A 25,391-nucleotide genomic window follows, 5' to 3' on the forward strand; every position below is an offset into this window, starting at 1 on the left:
TAAAAACCATATCTATTCTAACATGAGATAATAAAAAACTATATATTCTAACATGAGATAATAAAAAACTATCTATTCTAACATGAGATAATAAAAAACTATCTATTCTAACATGAGATAATAAAAACCATATCTTTTCTAACATGAGATAATAAAAACCATATCTATTCTAACATGAGATAATAAAAAACTATCTATTCTAACATGAGATAATAAAAAACTATCTATTCTAACATGAGATAATAAAAACCATATCTATTCTAACATGAGATAATAAAAACCACATCTATTCTAACATGAGATAATAAAAAACTATCTATTTTTTTTATTTTTTTTTTTATTACATTTTCACCCCAAACAAGGCAAATTGCCACTTTGGTGTAGGGGGCTACTATCAGGGGCAACAACTACTGGGGTACTATGTAGGGATTTGGGCAGCAAGGTGTCGGTTCACGTTACACTTGAACTTCTGCCCGTCAGTACTGTTGGGGAAGCAGGGACCTGGAATGGAATTCCAGAGTCTAGCGGTTCTGGGGAAGAAACTATTGGAGTAAAAAGATCTTTTACATCTAGGGATCTCTACAGTGTGGGGGTGGGATTTAGCAGCCTGTCGGGTTTGTCGAGGGTGCACATGTCGTGGGGGCACAAGTGATTGCAGTTCGTCAGAGCATTCACCACTAAAATACTTGTAGAAAAGGCAGAGGGATGCAACATTTCGTCGATGGGACAGAGGCTGAAGCTTAGATGCCAGTTCAGGGCCTATCAGGTTTGTGACTCTCTTTTGAACCTTGTCAAGGAGCGAGAGACTAGTAGCAGATGCACCAGCCCAGATGTGACAACAATACTCCATACATGGGCGAATGGTGGCCTTATAGAGGTACAGGATACTTTCGGGTGTCAGTAGTTTTCTAGCACGGTAGAGAGAGCCCACCTTTCTTGCAGCGGCCCTGGCAATGCCTTCAATGTAATTGTTCCAACTCATGTTTCCTATGAACGTTAGGCAAAGGAGTTTGAAAGATGAACTCTCAGATAAAGAGTCGTTGGCCATTGCTATGGGTGGTAGAGAGGGTTTCTTGTAATTATTGAATGAAACTAGTTTAGTCTTGGCAGCATTGAACGCGACCAACCACTTTTGTCCCCATTCCACTACAGATTGGAGGTCTTCCTCTAGTCTTTCTGCCATTTCTTTAGAAATGTATTCATTCGTCTTCCTGTCGTGCCTGCCATAGAGTGTAGTGTCATCAGCATATATACCCATCTCAGAGGCAATATTGAGGGGGAGGTCATTTATGAATATCAGGAACAATAGAGGTCCAAGGATAGAACCCTGGGGCACCCCCGCATTTATATCATATTGTTTAGATGTACGACCGTCGAGGACAACCTGGATTTTTCTCTTATCTAAGAAGGATTTAATTATGTTAAGTATTCTACCAGTGATACCGTATGATCTGATTTTACTGAGGAGACCCTCATGCCATACCCTGTCAAAAGCCTTAGATATATCTAGAGCTACCGCTCTGCCCTCCCCCGCGTTGTCCAGTGAATGGTATATACGTTCAGAGATCACCGTTAGGATGTCTGCTGTGGAACGGGCTTGTCTAAATCCATATTGTTTGTCAGTCAGTAGTTTAGCATCTGTAAGATGATGGACTAGAGCATGGTTAATTATGGTCTCAAATATTTTGGCAAAAAGTGGGAGGAGGCTAATGGGGCAATAATTTGATGGGTCTGTCCTTTCGCCAGAATTCTTGAATACTGGTACAACAGAAGCAGTTTTCCAACAGACCGGAAAGCAAGCTTCATTAAGGCATTTGTTGTAGAGTTTGGAGAGAACTGAAGCTACTTCGGCTGAGCACTTTTTTAATAGCACAGCTGGGATAAGATCGGGTCCACATGCTTTTGAGGTATCAAGGTTTTTTATGATAGCATGCACCTGAGCAGGGGTGGTTTTCAGATCGTCTAGTGTGGCGTCTGTCCGCATAGGAAAGTCGGGTTGGGGGTGGTTGGAAGGGTCCAGTGTGGAGTTTGAGGCAAACCGACTGGCAAGCATGTTAGCCTTGTCGGTTGCCGAGGAGACAACCTCGTGATTGTTGGTTAGTGGGGGAATTGTTGATTGCCCATTATTTACTACACTGTTGTAGATTTTCTCGAGTTCCTAGTTTTTGTGCTTCGATGCGCTTTTTAGTGGTTTCCGTAAATTCTCTCTTAGCTGTCGCTATTTCTTTCTTAACGTTATTTCTAGCTTCTATATACTTCAGTCTGTTTGAACTGGACTTATGTCGGTTAAACCTACGGTATGCACGCTGCTTTTGAGCAATGGCAGTTGCACAAGTCGACGTAAACCATTGGGGAGAGTGGGGCTTACTATAAAATTTCCGCATGGGAACATGCGCTTCGATTGCAGTTTTGAACCAGTCAGTGGTCTCGTTTGCACATTGTTCAGCAGGGAGAGAGAAAATATTTTTCGATGGAGCATCTCTAATTAGTTCCCTGATGGCTTCTCAGTCAGCCTTATTATAATATCTCGTTGTTTTGAGCACTGGCTCTTCAGTTTTGGGTCTAGAGTTTAGGGCGATTTCAACCATTATCACTGAATGATCAGCGTTCCCAAGTGGGCTGTGGGCCTTCGTTATGCAGTCATCGGGAACTGTGGTCAAAAACAGATCTAGAAGTGATGCGTGTTGTTCTCCCTGGTCAGGGAAACGGGTTGGAAACGTAACAATTTGTGATAGGGAGTGAGATATAGCGAAGCTAACTATCTATTCTAACATGAGATAATAAAAATCTATTCTAACTTGAGATAATAAAAACCATATCTATTCTAACATGAGATAATAAAAAACTATCTATTCTAACATGAGATAATAAAAAACTATCTATTCTAACATGAGATAATAAAAACCATATCCATTCTAACATGAGATAATAAAAAACTATTTATTCTAACATGAGATAATAAACTATCTATTCTAACATGAGATAATAAAAATTATATCTATTCTAACATGAGATAATAAAAATTATATCTATTCTAACATGAGATAATAAAAAACTATCTATTCTAACATGAGATAATAAAAACCATATCTATTCTAACATGAGATGATAAAAAAACTATCTATTCTAACATAAGATAATAAAAAACTATCTATTCTTACATGAGATAATAAAAAACTATCTATTCTTACATGAGATAATAAAAAACTATCTATTCTAACATGAGATAATAAAAACCATATCTATTCTAACATGAGATAATAAAAACCATATCTATTCTAACATGAGATAATAAAAACCATATCTATTCTAACATGAGATAATAAAAACCATATCTATTCTAACATGAGATGATAAAACACTATCTATTCAAACATGAGATAATAAAAAACTACCTATTCTAACATGAGATAATAAAAACTATCTATTCTAACAGGAGATAATAAAAACTATCTATTCTAACATGAGATAATAAAAAACTATCTATTCTAACATGAGATAATAAAAAACTATCTATTCTAACATGAGATAATAAAAACCATATCTATTCTAACATGAGATAATAAAAACCATATCTATTCTAACATGAGATAATAAAAACCATATCTATTCTAACATGACATAATAAAAAACTATATATTCTAACATGAGATAATAAAAACCATATCTATTCTAAAATGAGATAATAAAAAACTATATATTCTAACATGAGATAATAAAAACCATATCTATTCTAAAATGAGATAATAAAAAACTATATATTCTAACATGAGATAATTAAAACTATCTATTCTAACATGAGATAATAAAAAACTATCTATTCTAACATGAGATAATAAACTATGTATTCTAACATGAGATAATAAAAAACTATATATTCTAACATGAGATAATAAGAAACTATCTATCCTAACATAATAATAAAAAACCTATTTATTCTAACATGAGATAATAAAAAACATATCTATTCTAACATTAGATAATAAAAACCATATCTATTCTTACATGAGATAATAAAAAAAACTATCTATTCTAGCAGGAGATGATAAAAAAACTACCTATTCTAACATGAGACGATAAAAAACCTATTTATTCTCACATGAGATAATAAAAACCGATCTATTCTAACGAGATAATAAAAAACTATCTATTCTAAAATGAGATAATAAAAAAACTAACATGAATGGATAGGTTTTTATTATCTCTTGTTAGAAAAGATTGTTTTTTATTTATCATTGTAGAATAGATAGCTTTTTTTATTATCTCATGTTAGAATAGATAGCTTTTTTATTATCCAGTGTTAAAATAGATTGGTTCTTTATTGTCTCATATTTGAATAGATGCGGTTATTCTGTGTCAAATCATCCAGAAATAAGGGAATTTTAAACCCATATTTTCAGATCTATAGTGAGCCGTTTAGATCTGCCAAACTTGCTTTGTCTGGATCAAACACACAGACACAGACCAAGCATGGAGCGGAGCACGTGCAGGCATCACACGGCTTTGAGGTGTATGTATTTCCAGTGACCTTTGACATTAGACTTCCGTCCCCTTCTCTTCTTTCTCTTTTTCACTTGACACCAAGCGGTGCACACGTATAAACCACGCGCTTCATAAGCATGCATTTGGAGAGCGACAACAGAAACATGAGGTAGGTTTGCATATTTTTCATATAAACACTGTTACCTCTAAGATTCTTACACATAGAGCTAATACAATATGAACAATCCAAGACTTATAATTAAGCTATATATCGTTCGTGTAAAATATGAACTATAACCTCTATTTGCGCACACTTCCACAGAGGTCAACATGTACAAGCCACTATCACACGTCCTTACATGACTACACAATTACACTAATGTATGAACTTTGTTTTGTTTTAAATAGATAATGTAGTTTTATATATATACTGGTATAATGGTTTTCTTTATTGCTAAGTTGTGAACATGCTTTCTATACCCTCGCAACAGATCTTACTGTAATTTGCACTTTAAATAGACAGCATAGAAATTAAGAAATCCTGAAAATTTGAGCATATAACTACAAGCGGTTTCCAATTTAGAGCATGTTAGTTTTGCCATAAGTCACATGATGTGACACCCGGGCAACAATTTTGTGATGTCATTTCTTTGAATATTGTCTTATTGAAACATTGTATGGTCCTGAAAATTTGCTCAGGTAAGTTTTTGGGTCCAAGCAATCCAAAAATTCCATCAGATTTTCCCAAAAATGAAACCTTATAGAGTTATTAAGAGTTTTGGGATTTTTCCACATGTACCGCAAAAAAAAATTTTTTAAATGTGTAGCTGCCATGGTAACGCATTACTGTTTTCATATATTTTTTTTTAGACACAAATTGCCTCTGGATGGTTAAAAGTTCTTGTCAGTTTACGCACAGTGTCCTTTGAAAGTCACACATATGTGGGAAATATTCCTTGTTTACTCATCCTTCTCTTCTGCTATTGGATGTGATGATCAATTTAGACATTTGCTAAACTCACATCACACATTAATTTTGAAATAAATTTGCAAGTAAGCCAGATACTAAAATAGTTAAGTTTTGATAACAATTCAAATGATTTCAAAGACCTAGTAGTCTTCAAGATTAGTTGATGAGTGTTGGAAACCTCAAGCTATGATAAAAGTATACTTTTTTTATAAGACACTGTTTTATAAGAAAGCAGTAATAGGATCGTAAAAATGTTAAGAAACTTCTAGTACTATCTCAAGCCAACAATTTTGATTAAGAAACTTCCTGAGAAACTTTTCAACCCGCAATTTTTTAAACTTTTGTCTATTATCTTCCTGAAAACGCAATTTTTTCACTCTGATTTTCTACATAGCTTCCTGAATATTTCTAAGTTTCATAGTGTCAAAAAATCATAAATTTACAAAATAATTTTTCTCCAAGGGTGTTCTTGAGATAGTAACCCCTATCAAATTTTTCAGAAATTCCAAAATAATAAAAGTGACCTAAAATGATTAAAATACAAAATTTTATTAGTTTTCAAGATGAGATACTTCAACCTATGTGGAATCTATCTGAAAACATGAAAAAGTTGATTATAGTAGCAAAACTAGATAAAATATAGCCAAAAATTGGTTTTCCTGAAAATCAGCATTTTTCTTAAAATCACAAGATTTCTTGGCTTGACCATACTTCTTAAATCCACTGCACATCAATAAAATGCAAATAACTGTTAATTATTGTTGATATGTGATCTAAGAATGGTAAGGGATACCTAGGATGTAAAATTGTTCTAATTTCTTGGATTTTGCAGGTTTTATTCACGTTTTTAAATTCTGGGTCAAGTTGACCCCTTCCCCTCACCCCTTTCACTCTGGTAAAAAAAATGTGATCTTGCGAAGGTTAAGAAACAAATCTTACATTACCTTATTGGCTCCCATGAAAAAAGTGAAAACGGTGTATTTGTACCACAAAGCCCAAAATATTCACACCTACGTTTACCTTACAAAATGTCCTTAAACTATATTTCCAAAGTACTTGAGAATTTTGATTAAGAAACTAATGAGAAACTTTTGGAACTATGCTATAACTCTTATAAAAAAGCATGTAAGTAAAATGTAGTGCAACTAGGTCCTAATTTCCTTTTTTACCTTTCTCCAGAAAACCAGATGGCTTATGAGGCTTGCTCCATTGGTGTTCAACTCAATTTGGAGTGTCACAAGTTTGACTATAATCGGTCCAAGGGACTCAGACTTAGAACAAGGAAATGTTTAGATATTGTTGTGGAGAGTGAGACTGAAAGAAATGAAGGTGAATCACCAATCATTTGCTTCCATCACAAACAGTATTTTGAAAATGTGTTTGAGCATAGAGCGAAGACCACAAAGAAGTGTTGTGGTGGATTTTTACAAGAATAAAGTCAGAGGTGAACAACTGATATCTTCGCAGATGGCAAAAGATCTGGAGGCAAGAGGGTATAATGTAACAACAGGTCATTTTCTTAGTCGTCAGGGCACAAAGAAATATGAAGGTCTGACATTTAATGACAGAATGGATCCAGACTGTGAACCAGTGAGTTCTGTGGAAACTCCACAAAAAACCTAGAATGTTTCCCCTATTATTCTGCACAGTGCTGCTTCTCATAGCCGTGTCCATGGTGCCAAAAGGAAGTTAGAACAAGTTGTTGAAACACTCAAAAGTGACATGTCCATGGTGTACAAAGTTGGTGTTGACAAACTGACTTTGCCAAAATTAATGCCCAGTGAAACAGACATCAAAGAAAAAGCAGCAGAACTGGATCAATTACATTATCTGATGAAAGAGGTTAAAGAGCGCTTCAACTCCTGATCAAATCCAAATCATGACACTTGCTCCTTATTCCTGGTCTTGTAAATACAGCTCCAAATTCTTCAAGGTGTCTGAGTATGTTGTTTGAATGCCATAGAACTAAAAAGGATCAATGATATTTTGACAAAACCTAATTTTAAAAGCGGGAAATGACTTTCCCTGAAGACAGGCAAGCTGATAATAGTATGAGAATGATAAATACAGCCGCCAAATACGAGGCAAAAAGGACTTTGTTAGTCAAGTAAAGGGTGTTCACAAACAAAAACGCTTGATAGTGTGTAATTTGTATGAACTGTATGTTGCTTTTAAGCAGAAGTATCCCGATGTCAAGATGGGGTTTTTCAAATTTGCATAGATGTGTCCAAAGTGGTGTTTTAGCTGGGTACACATTTGTGTATGTAGCATCAGAATGCAAAAGTTCTTGTTGATGCCATGAAATTAAACATCACTTACAAAGATTTGATTTCAAAGTCAGTTTGTGATTCTTTTGACAAAGATGCATCGCTGTGAAAACTGCCCTGATATAGAAGCGTTGCAGAAATTCTTGGATGAGGAGCTGTATGACATGAACCCCAATGATAAATTTTATTTTAGTCAATGGGACACAACCGGCCATGCAACATTAAGTACGCATACAACAACATATACATTGATGATCTTACTAGACACTTATATCTAACAAAAAATGGCAAGCTGATAGGTAGAATATAAAGATCTGTTGATTGACACCATTGATAATTTTACAAAATCTTACAAATGCCAAGCCAGATGATTGAATCAAAACAGAATCTTTGTTCAAATAAGGTCCTTGTGCTGGGAAACTTTGCAAAAAACTTCCAATTTTTAATATAAGATGAAATTCAAAGTTATTATTGGAGCAAGGAAGTTAGAACAAGTTGTTGAAACACTCAAAAGTGACATGTCCATGGTGTACAAAGTTGGTGTTGACAAACTGACTGTATCAAAATTAATGCCCAGTGAAATAGACATCTGGCAAATGGGCCCCCTGCACCCAGTGGTGATTTATTATAGAGACTCTGATCTGCAGCTAAAGTACATTTCATTGTGTTTTATTTCCGATGACAACACTCATGAGATTGCATTTGTGTATCAAACACAGACACTGATTGTTCGCTTAATCCAAACTTTATTACTATATGTGAACAAAATAATTTACTTTAATGATGGCTGCGGGATTCAATATAAAAACTTCAAGCATTTCATCAATTTATGCATGCATGCATGCATTATTATTATTATTATTATTATCATTATCATTATTATTATTATTATCATTATTATTATTATGCATGAGGAGAAATTGGTATTGGAGGTGAGTAGGTTTTCTTCACCACCAGGTGTGATGGAATTGGTGGTTTGGTAAAACACCATGTGGCTAAGCGGTCGATCCAACACCCTCTAAATAATCAACTCCTTGATTATAAAGACATGCTTGCAGTCTGCCATTCATTTCTTTGCATTCAGTAAGGAAACTATGGAGAAGGTGAGAAAGTCACTTGAAACAAGGTTTTTCAGGGGTGTCACAGTGCCAGGAACCAGACTCGGTCACCATTTTGTACAATTGTCAACATCACAAATTAGTCAGAAGTTGTCCAGTGGGAATAAACTATATATTGATATTCATGACTTTAAATTGCCATCAATTCTTTATATCTCACCAATCCAATATATAACCTTTCTGGTGGGTTGGTATCATGAATGAAATGCAGAGGAAGGTGATGTAACTGTCAAGTTAATGCATCCACATGCACCATGTAAGACATTTAATTGGCCGCAGATTGATGATACATGGTTTGTTCCAATCAAGGAAATTCTTTGTGTTGCATCCCCAACAACATGTACCGGAAGGACATGCACAATAACTGACCAAGAGCATCAAAAAACATTTCTAATTTCAGTGGCATACACAAGAACACAACAGTATGTAAATGTTGAATGCTGACTTTGGTTATGAAATCCACTATTTTCTGAATAGCATTTCACTGCAACTGTTTTATCGTTATTTTTACGTATCCAACTTTTTTTTTTAATGGACCCCTGTTTAAAGATGAAATTTATGGAATTTGGCACGAATGGTCACTCCCCTGACTTACCCCTATACAGATTGAAACCAGTTGCTTCCCATTAGGGTACTTGTCAGGGAATAGTTCAAATTCGTTTTTGTGTATGTAATAGTATGTTCTCTCAAAGTGAGGCCTAACTAAAACAAAAAGCCCTTATCAAAATTGCCATTTTTTGTATGAGAAAAGGGAACAAGGGGAGAAGTCAAATGGGTATAAAATAAGTATACATAGTTTTTGAATGGTCTCAAGACTTTTGAAAAAGTCTTGACATTCAACAGACAATGTGAGTGAACAAAACAAGAATTTTTAACCATTTTTAATTTAACAATTTAATGTGTGTGATAAATATATGTAGAAAGTCTTTGTATAACGATGACCCATCCCGCACCATTTATAACATTACCGATGCCACACCAACCACACCAGGCGTCCTTACCCTCGTCGGATTCCACCCGATGTGGCAGGTGTTCCTTGATCGTACCTTGTCTCGTTACAAGTTGGCCTGTTGATCGTCCTTACCCACTGTGTTTTCATGGAGGGGCGCTTTTCCTCTTGATGAATCGTCTCCTACCCGGTGTAGGTAGTCTCCGGGTACATCAACCAGTCCGCTGGTCCTTGCGGCTTGCTGCAAAATCAAGAGTCCGCACCACAACAAACAGAACTCCGGGTTATAACAGTAACAAACTATTTATTATTTTCATTACTTCATAACAACTACTGTCTAATTTGTAGGCGACTGACTATAGCAGTGAATGATGTAAGACCAGACCAGTAAAGTCACAGAGTTCCCATTAACACAGGCTAGTTCCCATCATAACATCAGGCCCTGAAGGGCTCCCAAATTGGGAGCGCTTGACTAGCCCAGCCGTTCGGTTTGCTGGCTATGACTCTCCTCCGTTTAGAATTCCTTTTTCTAAATCCAACCCCTTTTCCCCAAGCTCTCCTTCAGAGAGTGGTTACAAACACCTTTCTTTTTTCTCTTAGAGCTTATCTCTACCAAACCTCAACCCCTACCTGCACTGAGGTTTTTACTTATTACCAATTAGGCGTGATTAGTTACCCCAGGTCGAACAATGCTTGGCGGTGACCCCTACTCTTGACCCCCATTCTAAGCTGTCAGCCAAGAATCTCTGGATTTCTTCAAACTTACCAACAGTGGTTTTCAAAACAACCCTTCATGTTAATAGATATATAACGACAATGAGATAAAAACAATTAATATTTGCTTTTTCTGTTTCTGACAAAATCCCATAGACATTTCTGTTTAAACAACATCAATACTCCATCTTCTGCCCTCTCTTCCTCTATCTCGTCCGGTCAAACACCCCCCCCCTCACTGCAATATGCACCTCACTGCATGCATTCATGACACCAAATAGTGTCATATTTGTTAGAACTACTTTTATTGTAAATATCTTATAGAATTGAACCCGTTTATTTTTAGCATCTGGCTTACTCAAAAATTTATTCCAAAATTAAAGTGTGACATAAGTTTGATTATCACATCCAACTGCGGGAAGAGAATATTTTTCATTATCATCAAAAATATACCCAACTTTGAACAGAAACTGCGTAAACAAAACAAGGACTTTTAACCATTTTTGGTCTAGCTAAAAAAAAATAATATATGAAAAATGTAATGCATTACCATGCCAGCTCCACACATTTTTTTATTGGATTTTGCGGCACATGCGGAAAAATCCAAAAACCCTTAACTCTATAAGGCTTCATGTTTTTAGAAAATCTGATGCCATTTTTGGATTCCTTGGGTCAAAATACTTACCGGTGTGAATTTTCAAGACTATACAATCTTTTAATAAAACAATATTCAAAGAAATGACATCACAAAATTGTCGCCCGCATCACATCATGTAACTTACATCAAAACAAAAAATGTTCTAAACTGGAAATCGCTTCGAGTTACATGCTCAAATTTTCAGGATTTCTTAGTTCCAATATTGTCTATCTGCACTGGAAACTACTGCCAGATCTACAGATATGAGTGTCAAGCCCTGGATGATTTGACACGAAAAAAACCCGATGGGTGTTTTATCATCTTGCATAATATTAGATAGGTCTTTTATTATCTCGTGATAGAATAGATGGGGCCTTTATTATTTCATATTAGAATAGATGGGCCATTTATCTGGTGTTAGAATAGATGACCCTTTTATTACCTTATTATTATTAGAATAGATGGGTCTTTTATTATCCCGCATAAGAATAGATGGGTCTTTTATTATCTCGCGTGATAGATGGGTCGTTTATTTTTAAATTGTGTTTGAATAGATGAACCATTTTATTATATCGTGTTTGAATAGATGAACCATTTTATTATATCGTGTTTGAATAGATGAACCATTTTATTATATCGTGTTTGAATAGATGAACCATTTTATTATATCGTGTTTGAATAGATGAACCATTTTATTATATCGTGTTTGAATAGATGAACCATTTTATTATATCGTGTTTGAATAGATGAACCATTTTATTATATCGTGTTTGAATAGATGAACCATTTTATTATATCGTGTTTGAATAGATGAACCATTTTATTATATCGTGTTTGAATAGATGAACCATTTTATTATATCGTGTTTGAATAGATGAACCATTTTATTATATCGTGTTTGAATAGATGAACCATTTTATTATATCGTGTTTGAATAGATGAACCATTTTATTATATCGTGTTTGAATAGATGAACCATTTTATTATATCGTGTTAGAATAGATGAACCATTTTATTATATCGTGTTAGAATGGATGGGCCATTTTATTATATCGTATTAGAATGGATGGGCCGTTTTATTATATCGTGTTAGAATGGATGGGCCGTTTTATTATATCGTGTTAGAATGGATGGGCCGTTTTATTATATCGTGTTAGAATGGATGGGCCGTTTTATTATATCGTGTTAGAATGGATGGGCCGTTTTATTATATCGTGTTAGAATGGATGGGCCATTTTATTATATCGTGTAAGAATGGATGGGCCATTTTATTATATCGTGTTAGAATGAATGGGCCGTTTTATTATATCGTGTTAGAATGGATGGGCCATTTTATTATATCGTGTAAGAATGGATGGGCCGTTTTATTATATCGTGTTAGAATGAATGGGCCGTTTTATTATATCGTGTTAGAATGGATGGGCCATTTTATTATATCGTGTTAGAATGGATGAGCCATTTTATTATATCGTGTTAGAATGGATGGGCCGTTTTATTATATCGTGTTAGAATGGATGGGCCGTTTTATTATATCGTGTTAGAATGGATGGGCCATTTTATTATATCGTGTTAGAATGGATGGGCCATTTTATTATATCGTGTTAGAATGGATGAGCCATTTTATTATATCGTGTTAGAATGGATGGGCCGTTTTATTATATCGTGTTAGAATGGATGGGCCGTTTTATTATATCGTGTTAGAATGGATGGGCCGTTTTATTATATCGTGTTAGAATGGATGGGCCGTTTTATTATATCGTGTTAGAATGGATGGGCCGTTTTATTATATCGTGTAAGAATGGATGGGCCATTTTATTATATCGTATTAGAATAGATGGGCCATTTTATTATATCGTATTAGAATAGATGGGCCATTTTATTATCTTGTATTAAAATAGATGGGCCTGTTACCTGAATTTCATGAAACCATCCTTCTGGGAAAAGAGGTCGCAAACTTCGATCTGGAAAAAAGAAACAAAAAGTGACAGGTTGAAGAGAGCAGAAACTTCTTGATAAGAAACATGCTTGGTTCTTTATTTCCTGGCTAGGAGGTTAGACAAGGTCACGTTAAAAATTGATCTACTAGAGGAAATGTGCTGTAGTCTACCTAAATAACTCTGTTAGTATTCCCTGATATGTCTAAAATGATTAGTAATAAACTAACCTCTTCTCAAAGAGAGAAGGTAAAACCTGAAAGAACAGAAATATATACAGAATCACAATTAACCTACACTCTTCCATTCCCTCTAACTACTTTAACATGCCTTGTTATCTCCCACTCTGCCATAAACATATGCATGGGCTTGGAGTCTATATTCATAACACCTTCCCCCTCACTAGAGAAACAAAACTAGAATCAGATGACCAGGCTTCAGACTAAACATGCAACAGATTAGCTACTTGTATTTTCTCTATCACTCCCCTCAACCTAGGACTGTACTCTAATAAACAAAGTCTCTGACAGCATAAATATAGCATTCTCTCTCGATACCAGCACACAAGTACATGTATTTGGTGACTTCAATGTCCACCAGAGTAATTGGCTTGGATTCTCTACTTACACAGACATAGCTGGTAGCTTCTCTATATCTCATTCCATATCACAGACTGTTACATTTCCGACATATTTCCCAGACTAGCAAGATCAGCATGCCTCACTTCTAGATCTATTTCTGACCACAGTTCTCGATGATTGTATAATGAATGCCCACAGCTCACTCAGGAATGCTGATCACACTGTGATAATGGTAGAAATTTCCCTTAATTCTCGACCCAAAACTGAAGATCCACTGCTCAAAACAACAAGGTATTACAAAAAGGCTGACTGGGAAGCCACCAGGGATTTCATCAGAGATGTCCCATGGGGAAATATGTTTTCTCTTCCAGCTGAACAGTGCACAAATAAGACCACTGAATGGTTCAAAACTGCAATTGTAACGCCTCCCTCGAGGAGGTGGTTAGGACTCTTATTTCTCTGGATTCTCGGCACGTGTCGTCTAGGCTCCTCGGAGGTTGTTACATAAATCTGGTATGCTGAAAGCAAATATCGAAGCGGCAGGCAGGAAGAAAGACAAACAATTGTAGTCTATCTACAAAAGCTTAATTTTCACAAAATTATGTACAAAATGTTTTTACAATTCTCATTCAGATTTTGTAAGTTCTTTTCAAAGTCTCAACTCTCTTCACAGACAGCGACAGACAGATGGATGAGGTGGGGAGGGGTCCTCTCTCCAGGGAACGGCGGGTTTATACGACCTGTTCTCCCTGAATTCAACAATCTGTTTAATTTTAGAGCGCATCGACCCGATGTGGGTGGGGTGGAAGTCTCCCCAGCCAATCAAATCACGCTAAGCCCCAATGATTCAAGACTAAAGATCACATAACCTCGAGGTTATCAACCATCACTCAGCCAGTACAATATGTTCGTCTAACATCCTCGCATTTCCTGTTGTTGAGTTTTTCCCAAATAACAAAATATCTCAGGTCTTCCAACCCCCCCCAAAAAAACAAATGTATCCATTTTGACAGTGAATTAAAATATATCTATATTTATCTTCTCTATCTTAAATCCTTGGGTTATCTGGCGTCACCCGGGAATACAAAAGCTACCTCAGCGTAATTCTAACGCTCCTCAATGGGGGATTACGCTACAAAGCACATGCTCCCACAATGAAATTCTATAGCAAGTCCCACTCTTCCTAATGGTTTACTTCTACTTGTGCAGCTGCTATTGCTCAAAAGGCAGCATGTGTACTGCAGATTCAACCAACATAAGACCAGTTCGAACAGACAGAAGTATATAGAAGCTAGAAGTAATTGTAAGAGAGTAATAGTGACAGCTAAGACAGAATACATTGAAACCACCAGAAAACACATAGAAGCACAGAAATTTGGAACCTGTGATTTTTTGAAAATCTATAACCGTGTAGTAAATAATGGGCAGTCAACGATTCCCCCCCTATCAAACAATCATGAGGTTGCTTGCACAGCAACTGAGAAGGCTAACCTGCTCACCAGTCGGTTTGCCTCAGACTCCACATTGGACCCGGCACACCACTCCGTCGCTGACTTTCCTTTGCAGACAGACGCCACACTAGATGATTTGAAAATCACCTGTTCTCAGGTACATGGTATCATAAAAAACCTAGACACCTCACAAGCATGTGGACCCGATCTCATCCCGGCTGTGTTATTAAAAAAAGCTCCGCTGAGGTTGCTCCAGTTCTCTCCAAACTTTACAACAAATGCCTTAATGAATCTTGCTTTCCCGACTGCTGGAAAACCGCTTCAGTGGTACCAGTCTTCAAGAATTCTGGTGAAAGAACTGACCCATTAAATTATCGCCCCATAAGCCTTCTTCTGCTTTTCGCCAAAATATTTGAGAACTTAATTAATCAAGCTCTAGTCCATCACCTTACAGCTGCTAAACCACTGACCGACAATCAATATGGATTTAGGCAAGCCCGTTCCATAGCATGTATCCTAACTGTAATCTCTGAACATATATACCGTTCACTGGACAAAACAGGGGTGGGTAGAGTGGTAGCCCTCGATATATCTAAGGCTTTTGACAGAGTATGGCACGATGATCTTCTAAAGAAAATTAGATCATATGGTATTACTGGAAGAATACATAATGTAATTAAATCCTTAAGTAAGAGAAAAATCCAGGTTGTCCTCCACGGTTATGCATCTAAACTATATGATATAAATGCGGGAGTACCTCAGGGGTCTATCCTAGGACCTTTATTATTCTTGATATTCATAAATAACCTCCCTGATTAAAATTGTTTCTGAGATGGGTATATTTGCTGACAGTGGCGGCTCATGCCTGGAGCTGTGGAATTGCAGCACCCCCAAGTCATTTCTACTCATTATTATCGATACACGTTAAAAAGAATACGTTTTATTTTTTTTTTCTTTCTATATGATAATATATATATATATATATATATAATCCTGAAGCTTAATGTCGATAATTGTCCCCATACTCATATAAGCATAAAAGCAAAACTTTGCTTGGAGCTGCCAAATTCACAGTTACACATTCTTAGTGAAATTCGCTTGTGCGCATGCCCGATCTAGAACGGTTAATATGAGTCAAATCGGAACTGTAGTTTTCGCAGTCCCAAACGCGGTGTTTGCGCGTTTTCGCTTATTTTTATTTTTTTTTAAGAGGCTTTGTTTACAAATGTTATTTTATTATTATTATTAAAAAGTGTAACATGTTCTTGTAAATAAAATCTCCACCTTAAAAAAAAATTCCCACAGTTTTAAATGCGATTTAAGCAGACAAAAATATACAATATGCCAAACTTTTTTTATATATATATATATATATAAAGCTTTAGCATTTATTTACATCCCACGAGGACAAAGCAAGAAGTTTTACACTTTGAACAAAGTTTTTTTTAATTAAAATGTGCAATAACAAGACGAGTATGTAAAACCGTTTTTATAATAAGCTTAGTAAATAGCAAAGTTTGTTTTTATTTTTATATAAAAAGTTGTAAAAAGATTTGTAAATAAAATTATGTATCTTTAATTTTCTTTTGTTTGCTCATAGTACAAACATGTAAACTTTTTTATTCTATATTTAATTTACAAAGTTTTGTTATAAACACACATTTTAAAATATTTAATACAACTGTTATCCAATAAAACCATTTTTAAATGGTAATCTCCTAACTTTACCATCGGTTGCAGGCAAAGATTTTGTTTTATGAAAAAATAAATTATTAAAAAATTGTGAATAAATTTTTTGTTTGTTTGCCTGCGGTAAAATTTTATTTAATCTGTAAAGTTTAAAAGAAATATATTTGTATATTTTTTTTATTACTCTGTAAAGTGTATACAATTTAAAATAGTGTTTTTTGATTAAAATGTTTTTGCGTATTACCCCTTTTTCGACGGCTTATAATGGCAAAGTTAAAAATATTTGTATTAAAAAAAGCAATTTTAATGACAAGCTTATTTTGTTATACGCCTATTTTTAATCAACAACAAGCTTTTTATAAATAAAACCGTTGTTAAATAGTAAAACTTTTTTCGTTAATAAAAATCTGTGACCTAAAAGTTATAAAAGTATGATTCAACTCAGTTAGAACTTCCGGTTCAGTTGAATCGCAAAAAGAGGATCACGTAAACATTGTATTCCTTCTACCCTAATTGATATTCTACTAATAGACTACATAGTACTTACCTTTCCCAATACAATTGATATAAAAAGAATTTAACCATGGCCTCCTTGCACCCCCAAGAAATAACTTCTGCGACGGTAAATGAACTTCAACAGATTGAGTTTTCACAGCTGTCTCTCCATGATAAAGTTGTAATTAAGAAAAGAATCCGTTCAACGCCTGATATTCAAATATCTCAGCCAGGCATTAGCAACAACAAAGTGTATATTCGTAGCTTTAATGGTACCAACGGAAAAGTTAGCTTTGCAGCTGTGAACTAAAAAAGGCATTGTTCTGCTTTCCTTGTTTTTTGTTAGGGGGTGATGTAATATGGACAAAAGATAGTTTCAGAACTATTAGCAAAATGAAAGATAGAACTGAAAAGCATGAGAAGCACGTTGACAATGTAGTTTCCCTATCAATTTTGGAGACCATAAATATTAAAGCAAAACTTAGTGAGGCCTGCAGACTTTCAATCAATCATCATAACATGAATGTTAAGAAGAACCGTGAAATTTTATCTAAAATAATAGATTGTATTTTCTTTTGTGGGAACTTTGAAACTCCCTTACGAGGACATGATGAAAAAGATGATTCAGTAAATCCAAGTGTATTTAGAGGATTTTTAAATTTTGCATCTTAATTAGATCCAGATTTAAAGAATCACTTAGAAACCAGTAATGTCTTCAAAGGTGTTTCCAAGACTATTCAGAATGACATACTTAACTGTCTTTTACAAATATACCGTGATGAACTAAGGGCAGAAATTAGCAAAGCTTCCTTTGTAGCTGTCATGACTGATGAAATAACAGATGTGTCTGAACATACACAAATGATCATTGTTTTACGGTACGTCTTGGATGAAAAAATACTTGAACGCATTTGGGGATTCTTTATTCCAGAAAACCAAACCGCTGATGAGATATCAAAATGTATTCTACAACAATTAGATATAATCCTTCAAGGGAATCGACAAAAATTGATAGCTCAGACATTTGATGATGCAAATGTCATGAAAGGCAAAAAAGCTGGTGCTCAGGCGAAAATAAAAGCAGTTTATAGTAATGCGCATTTTACTCACTGTTATGCACATCAACTTAATTTAATAATGAGGAATGCAGCAAGCATTACACGAAATACTAGAATATTAATCTCTAACATTTTGGCTATTCCGACTTTCTTTTCTAGATCACCACAGCGTCTGTCCATTTTTCAAGAAGTATCTAGATGTAAGCATTCTACGTGTATCCGCCACAAGGTGGAACTTTAACATACATAAATAGAGTTCATGAAAATGTTCAAGCATAAAAAAACTGTCACTGAAATTCAGTCAACATCATATGTAGATGAGACCGTTGCAGAAGCGACAGAAATTCTGAAATATTTGAACGATGAAAATTTCATATTTTGGTTTGAGCTATTTCATAAAATTATGTCTCATGTTGAAATTATTTCTCGGGAAATTAGCATATATAAAGCCAATGAATACATAACAAATTTCAAAACTGCTATTTTAGAGATAAGAAACACCAAATACTGTGAAAATCCTTCACAAACACTCAAGGGCGAAGCTAAAGAACTGTGTGACTATATATCTGTTGATATAACAGACAGATATTCTTCAACTAAACATTTAATACTTGCTAAATTGTTTTACAAGATAAGCTTTGCTAGTTTTAAGAAAAAAAAACTACCTACAGAAGAGATATCCTTGACAACTAAAGCATATCCCATGATTGACAAAGAAAAGTTTGAAACTGAGCTAGAAATATTTTATAGTAGGTCAGATATCCATGAATATTGCAAAGTAATTGATCTCCTGAAATTTATTTTGGAAAACAATTTAAACGATATTCTTAGTGAAATCACAAAACTCATAAAAATTATCTAGACAATTCCCATGACTACATAAGAGATAGAACGTTGTTTTTCAACTCTGAAAAGAATAAAAACTTATCTAAAGAACACCATGGGTTGCGAAAGACTAAATGAACTTGCAGTGCTTTCAATTGATAAAAAAGTTCTTCAGCAGTCATTCAGAAGTTAAGGAGAAAATTATATCAATCTTTTCTCACAAATTAAAACAAGGAGAATGAAGTTTACTTTCAAATAAATGTAATAAGTAAAATATTTAAAATATTTACATCTATTTAGGATTCCTTTAAGTTATTGTATTTTTATACGTGTGCATACGTATAAATTATGTATATTTTTATGTGTTTTATTTTTACACAATATTAAAACAATAGGTGTTTTCTTTATAACAGCACCCCCACTAATCTTAGGCACGAGCCGCCACTGTTTGCTGATGACACCACTGTCTATAAAAGGCACGAGGGGAAAACAAATGAACACATATCTAAGGAAATGGCAGAAACACTAGAGGATGACCTCCAATCTGTAGTGAAATCGGGACAAAAATGGATGGTCACATTCAATGCTACCAAGACTAAGTCTGTTTCCCTCAATAATTACAAGAAACCTTCTCTACCACCAATAGCAATGGCCAAGAAAACGTTACCTGAAAGTACTTCCTTTAAACTCCTCGGCCTAATGTTTACAGGGAACATGAACTAGAATAGATACATTGAGAGCATTGCCAAGGCTGCTGCAAAGAAGATGAGCTCTCTCTACCGTGCTAGAAAGCTACTTATACGTGAAAGTATCCTGTACATCTATAAGGCCACCATTCGCCCATGTATGGAGTATTGTTGTCACATTTGGGCTGGTGCATCTGCTGCTTGTCTCTCACTCCTAGACAAGGTTCAAAAGAGAGTCGCCAACCTGATAGGTCCTGAAGTGTCATCTAGGCTTCAGCTTCTGTCCCACCGAAGAAATGTTGCATCTCTCTGCCTGTTCTCCAAGTACTTTAATAGTGAATGCTCTGATGAACTACAAGCACTTGTACCCCCTCGGCGTGAATACACATGAAAACCTGACAAGCAGCTAAATCCCACCCCTTCACAATAGAGACCCCTAGGTGTAAGAAAGCCTTCTACTCCAATAGTTTCTTCCCCAGAACTGCTGGACTTTGGAACTCCCTTCCGGCATTCTGCTTTCCCATCATTCAAATGTAATGTGAACAGACATCTTGCTACTAATCTCCCTTCATAATACCCCTGCAACTTATATCCCCAATAGTTGCCCTCTACTTCAAAGTGACACTGTGCCTTGTTTGGGGTGAAAATTGAATTAAAATAAAAAATTGTTGAAGGTGTATTCTTGAGTTGTATCAACAACATCTACTAGAGTTGTGCTCAGTATTACATGGTTTATGTTCACACATGATTTATATTTGGTTGGTTGTAAATAGGCTACATTTTTCTTCCTCCTATCTCTGGGATCTCGTTGCCCCGTCTGAATATTAGTTCTCCCATCCTTCTTTTCATTAGGATAAAAGTCCTTTATCCAGAGATTCTGGTGATTTTGCTATCAGTCCAAATTCTTTCAAATCTTTCAGAACTTCTTCTGTTGATATTTTTGTTATATCCACCAATATATCGATGTTTTTGTTATATCCACCATATGGTACTGCCATAGTTCATTCGCCATATGTATTAGGTTGGTGCAAAAATAATGTTTTTTTGATCTGATAAAAAACATTTTTGCACCAACCTAATAGCTACAAGTAAGTTGAATTAAGGTTCACACTCTCAGTTCCTCCCACCAATCATCTCCACATCCTCATCTTTTCATCAAACACATCTATTATATTGCTGCCTGTATGACATGCCACAAAACAATTAAATTTACGGCCTGACTTTTCCTTTTTGTGGCCTGGAATACTGCCATTAATGGTAACACCTTATCCTACGTTCCATGGCAAAAGAATACCTTCTGCTATCCATCTCTCCACTTCTTAAACTCTGAGATTTTTTTCACTTTCTCGGTCTTTATCTTCAATTTTGCAAACATCCGGCTGATGGGTAGCTCTGGCACAGTGTACATATCCAAACTTTACCTCACTTTTCTTTATAATTACACCTTCCATCTCACTGATTACATCCATTCCAATTATGACCCCAATCCCATCAATGACAAGACTCATTAATGTCGCTTCCACTATTACTTGTACTCTATGTACTTTGATTTCTATTTTCCAGGCTTCTTTACATTTTATGCCACTCCTATTTCATCCCCTCATGAGTCTAGAATTGATTAAAGTAGTATTGCATATAGTATTGTCATTACCAATTCTATTATCGGCAGAAGCCAAGACTGCACCTTCATTCTATTGCCAGAGTAGTTACTGGCACAGAAACTCCCCTTTGTCCATTTCTCTGACTCTGAGGACAATGTCTTTCAATGTGACCAAACTTTCCACAGTTGTAGCAACTTACTCTAGGTATCTCCTTACAATTTCTTATAAAGTGCAGTCCTCAACATCTAAAACACTGAATGCTTGTTGATTTCATATTTGTTTATTGTTTTGCGCACTTGCTGCCACTGTTCCATTTTTTTTTTTTTTTCTTTTTCTGACTAAAAATCATGCAGTTGGTATTAGTTTACTAAAATGGATTCTCTCTAATTGAGGTAATGGTTGTAGAGCTACAGATACATCATCTGGGAATCTTGTGACAAAAGCTAGTTTGGCTGTATGATCCAGCCCTATCCCTAGGTATCCTGCTAATCCAGCCGCATTCCTTTTGATTGTATTCGCATATTAACATGCGAATACAATCAAAAGGTTAACATAAACCGACTCTCCTGTCCACTTGAATCGCTTTAGTTTTTCATTTGCTTCAAAAGCTCCTTCGGTGAATGTCATCAATAATCTCATATTTCTATCTGTTCCGCATCTAATTGGTCTTTGCTCATTTTGAAAAAACTCTTACACTTTTTGCAGATTAGCTACTAATTGTATCTTTTTGATCCACATGACTACATTACCTTCTCCACTAAACATCAGTTGATCTCTTTGAACCGAAATAGCTTGCAGCTATAACAATCAAGTGTTAAATTCGACACATTGCTGCAAAAAAATTCAGTACTCAAAATCTCAACACTCTACTATCAAAATTCAACTCTAGAACCCAATGAACTTCTGACAACACTTGCTACTCTGACATCCAAATACAAAATCCACACAGTCTTTGAAAAATCAGGCTTTTTATATGAACCGAAAGCATCTCATTTGCATGTTAGGTGACAATAGTGCAAGCATATAAACAGAAAAGGCGACATTTATTTTCTTTTTTCTTCATTCTTTTTGTCTGCATAGGACTCAAACTCAGGTTTGTACTAATTTCTTAAGCGTTTAATTACAGAAGAGCAACTTGCCTTTGGTAGCATTTCAGACCACACACAAAATATATTTTATTATCCAATAAAAATTAATGATCTCAAAATGACATGCAAGCAACACTGAATGGGTGAGAGAGAGGTCAAATGAAAAAAGATTTTTTTGTTGTATCATGTAAAACGATTTGAAGTCCAAACACACAAACATATTTAAACATAAATGTCAAAAAAATATTTAACTCATTGGAGATGGAATGAGTCAGGGAAATGAGGGTGGAGGGAATGAATGTAAAATACTTAGCTGAGGAAACAGGTATTATGCAAACAAATAAAATGTCCAAGTTCATACTCGTCTGGTTTTTCTAACCATTAAGTCTCAAATTGTTATTGAGTCTTTCAAACAGTGAATTCCTTTTTATTACATACACGTTTGATAGAAACCAAAAATACTGTAATCAGACATATAAACGTTATTTTTGACTTAACTACAAACATCTCAAGTCATGTTAGGGATTACCACCGCCACCATGGTAAGAGGAAGAGGGGGGGGGGGAAAAAACAATTAACTGTCCAATTTCCTGAAGATGAATATTTTAATATTCGAAAATTTGAAAAGAAAAAAAATTTCAATTTTATTTTTAATAAATAGTAATAGTTATTAAAAACAACTTCATGCTTGTCTGGTCTTTCTAACCATTAAATCTGAAATTATTCTTGAGTGTTTCAAACAGTGAATTCCTTTTTATTTAAAGTGAGGTATTATTTTCCTTCAAAGGCTGGCAAAGATTCAATGTATAATAGTACCATACAATGTAATCCAGTTCTCACTAACAAGAACGTTCTCACAGTTTTAACTTTTAAATTCCGATGAACATATCTCGGCTCAAACAAAAATTTATTGATTGAAATAAGCACCATCAGAATCAACACACTTCTGCAAACGCAAAAAAAAGTATATAATATAAAAATCTTGCATTCTTGTAGCGATGAAGTCACTGAAGACATATTTGATAACACTTAGGTTTTTAAAATATTTCTCACACAGAAAGTTGTCGAGATACTTGAAAAAAATGGTAGTCGGTAGGTGATATAGGTCTGGAGAGTATGGCAAATGAGGTAGAGTTTCATAGCTTAATTCATTCAACTTCTGCAGGTCAAGCATTGCCGTGGAGGAGAATTGGGCCTTTTCTGTAGACTAAATGCTAGGTGTTGTTGTCAAAGTTTCTGATGCATTTCATCCATTTGTTGACAGTACTTCCCTGCTCTAATGGTTTCACCTGCATTCAAAAAAAAACTAATGGATGAGACTGGTCACAGACTACCAAACAGACTACCTTCTTTTGGTGCAATTCTGGCTTTAGGAAATGACATAGACCTTCATCGGCATCTAACCACTGAGTTGAGAAATGGATTCTTCTTGTTGCATAAAAGAATGGAAGATAACACTTCATAACAGCATTTCTTTTAGTTGTCATTTAATTCATGAGGCACTCATTTATCAAGATTTTTGTCTTTTCAATCTCTATCAAGTGGTTGGAAATCGTATACGTTACATCCAATTCAGAATCAAGTTCTTGAACAGTTGTGCATGGTTTAGTTTCGACTACGGCTCTTAATTGATTGTTGTCAATATCTGATGGCCGACCACTATGCTCATCATCTTCAAGACTTGTCGATGCCATGAAATTTCTTAAACCACTTCTGTGCTGTGGGTTCAGTAGTGGTTCCTGGGCCTATTAGGTTGGTGACTTTCTTTTGAATCGTGTCCAGGAGTGAGAGACAAGTAGCAGATGCACCAGCCCAAATGTGAAAACAGTACTCCATGCATGGGCGAATGGTGGTCTTATAGAGGTACAGGATACTTTCAGACATACTTTCTAGCAAGGTAGAAAGAGCCCACCTTCTTTGCAGCAGCTTTGGCAATGCTCTCAATGTATCTATTCCAGTTCATGTTCCCTGTAAACATTAGGCTGAAGAGTTTCAAAGAAGTACTTTCAGATAATGTTTTCTTGGCCATTGCTATTGGTGGTAGAGAAGGTTTCTTGTAGTCATTGAAGGAAACAAGCTTAGTCTTAGCAGCATTGAATGTGACCATCCATTTTTGTCCCCATTCCACTACAGATTGGAGGTCATCCTCTAGAGTTTCTGCCATTTCCTTAGATATGTGTTAATTTGTTTTTCCCTCGTGCCTGTTATAGAGAGTGGTGTCATCAGCAAATATACCCATCTCAGAAACAATTTTAATCAGGGAGGTCATTTATGAATATCAGGAATAATAAAGATCCAAGGATAGATCCCTGAGGTACTCCCGCATTTATATCATATTGTTTAAATGTACGACCGTCAAAGACAACTTGGATTTTTCTCTCACTTAAGGATTTAATTACAATATGTATTCTTCCAGTAATACCATATGATCTAATTTTCCTTAAAAGACCATCATGCCATATCCTATCAATAGCCTTAGATATATCGAGAGCTACCCTCCCGTTTGTTTGTTTTTTTTACATAGGCATCACTACTTATCAAGGCCCAGAGACCACTCGAAGATAAGGGTTAAGAGTGTACAGTAGCCAATTGGACAATATAGTAATCTTTAATAATGGAAATTCGGTAAATTTGTTAACTTAAGTGGAACGACTCATCAAAAACTTGTTTACATTGGACTTGAAGACAATCAGATTTTAGCCATCTGGAAAGCAAGAAAACGGAAGACAGTTCCACAGGCGTGCACTGCTAAGAAAGAAGCTTTGTTTAGGTTTAGGCACAGATAAAGAGTGGGGGAAATTATTGATAGTGTTTTCTGCTAGACTAGTGTTTCTTGTGAAAGTTTG

The 25,391-nt window shown here is 35.3% G+C and overlaps 1 protein-coding gene across 1 annotated transcript in view; it reads right to left on the reverse strand.

Annotated features, from left to right (window-relative positions):
- The window catches only part of LOC145243541 (polyribonucleotide nucleotidyltransferase 1, mitochondrial-like), a 1,193,685-nt gene that overhangs the window by 1,112,298 nt on the left and 55,996 nt on the right, over nt 1-25,391 (reverse strand). Inside the window, exon 5 of the mRNA XM_080106520.1 lies at nt 13,049-13,098. Within this exon, the coding sequence (XP_079962646.1) occupies nt 13,049-13,098 (50 nt within the window). The remainder of the gene's footprint in view (nt 1-13,048; nt 13,099-25,391) is intronic.

This window comes from Euprymna scolopes, chromosome 22 (genome assembly GCF_053919585.1).
Source record: "Euprymna scolopes isolate OS-2025 chromosome 22, ASM5391958v1, whole genome shotgun sequence".
NCBI lineage: Eukaryota > Metazoa > Mollusca > Cephalopoda > Sepiida > Sepiolidae > Euprymna > Euprymna scolopes.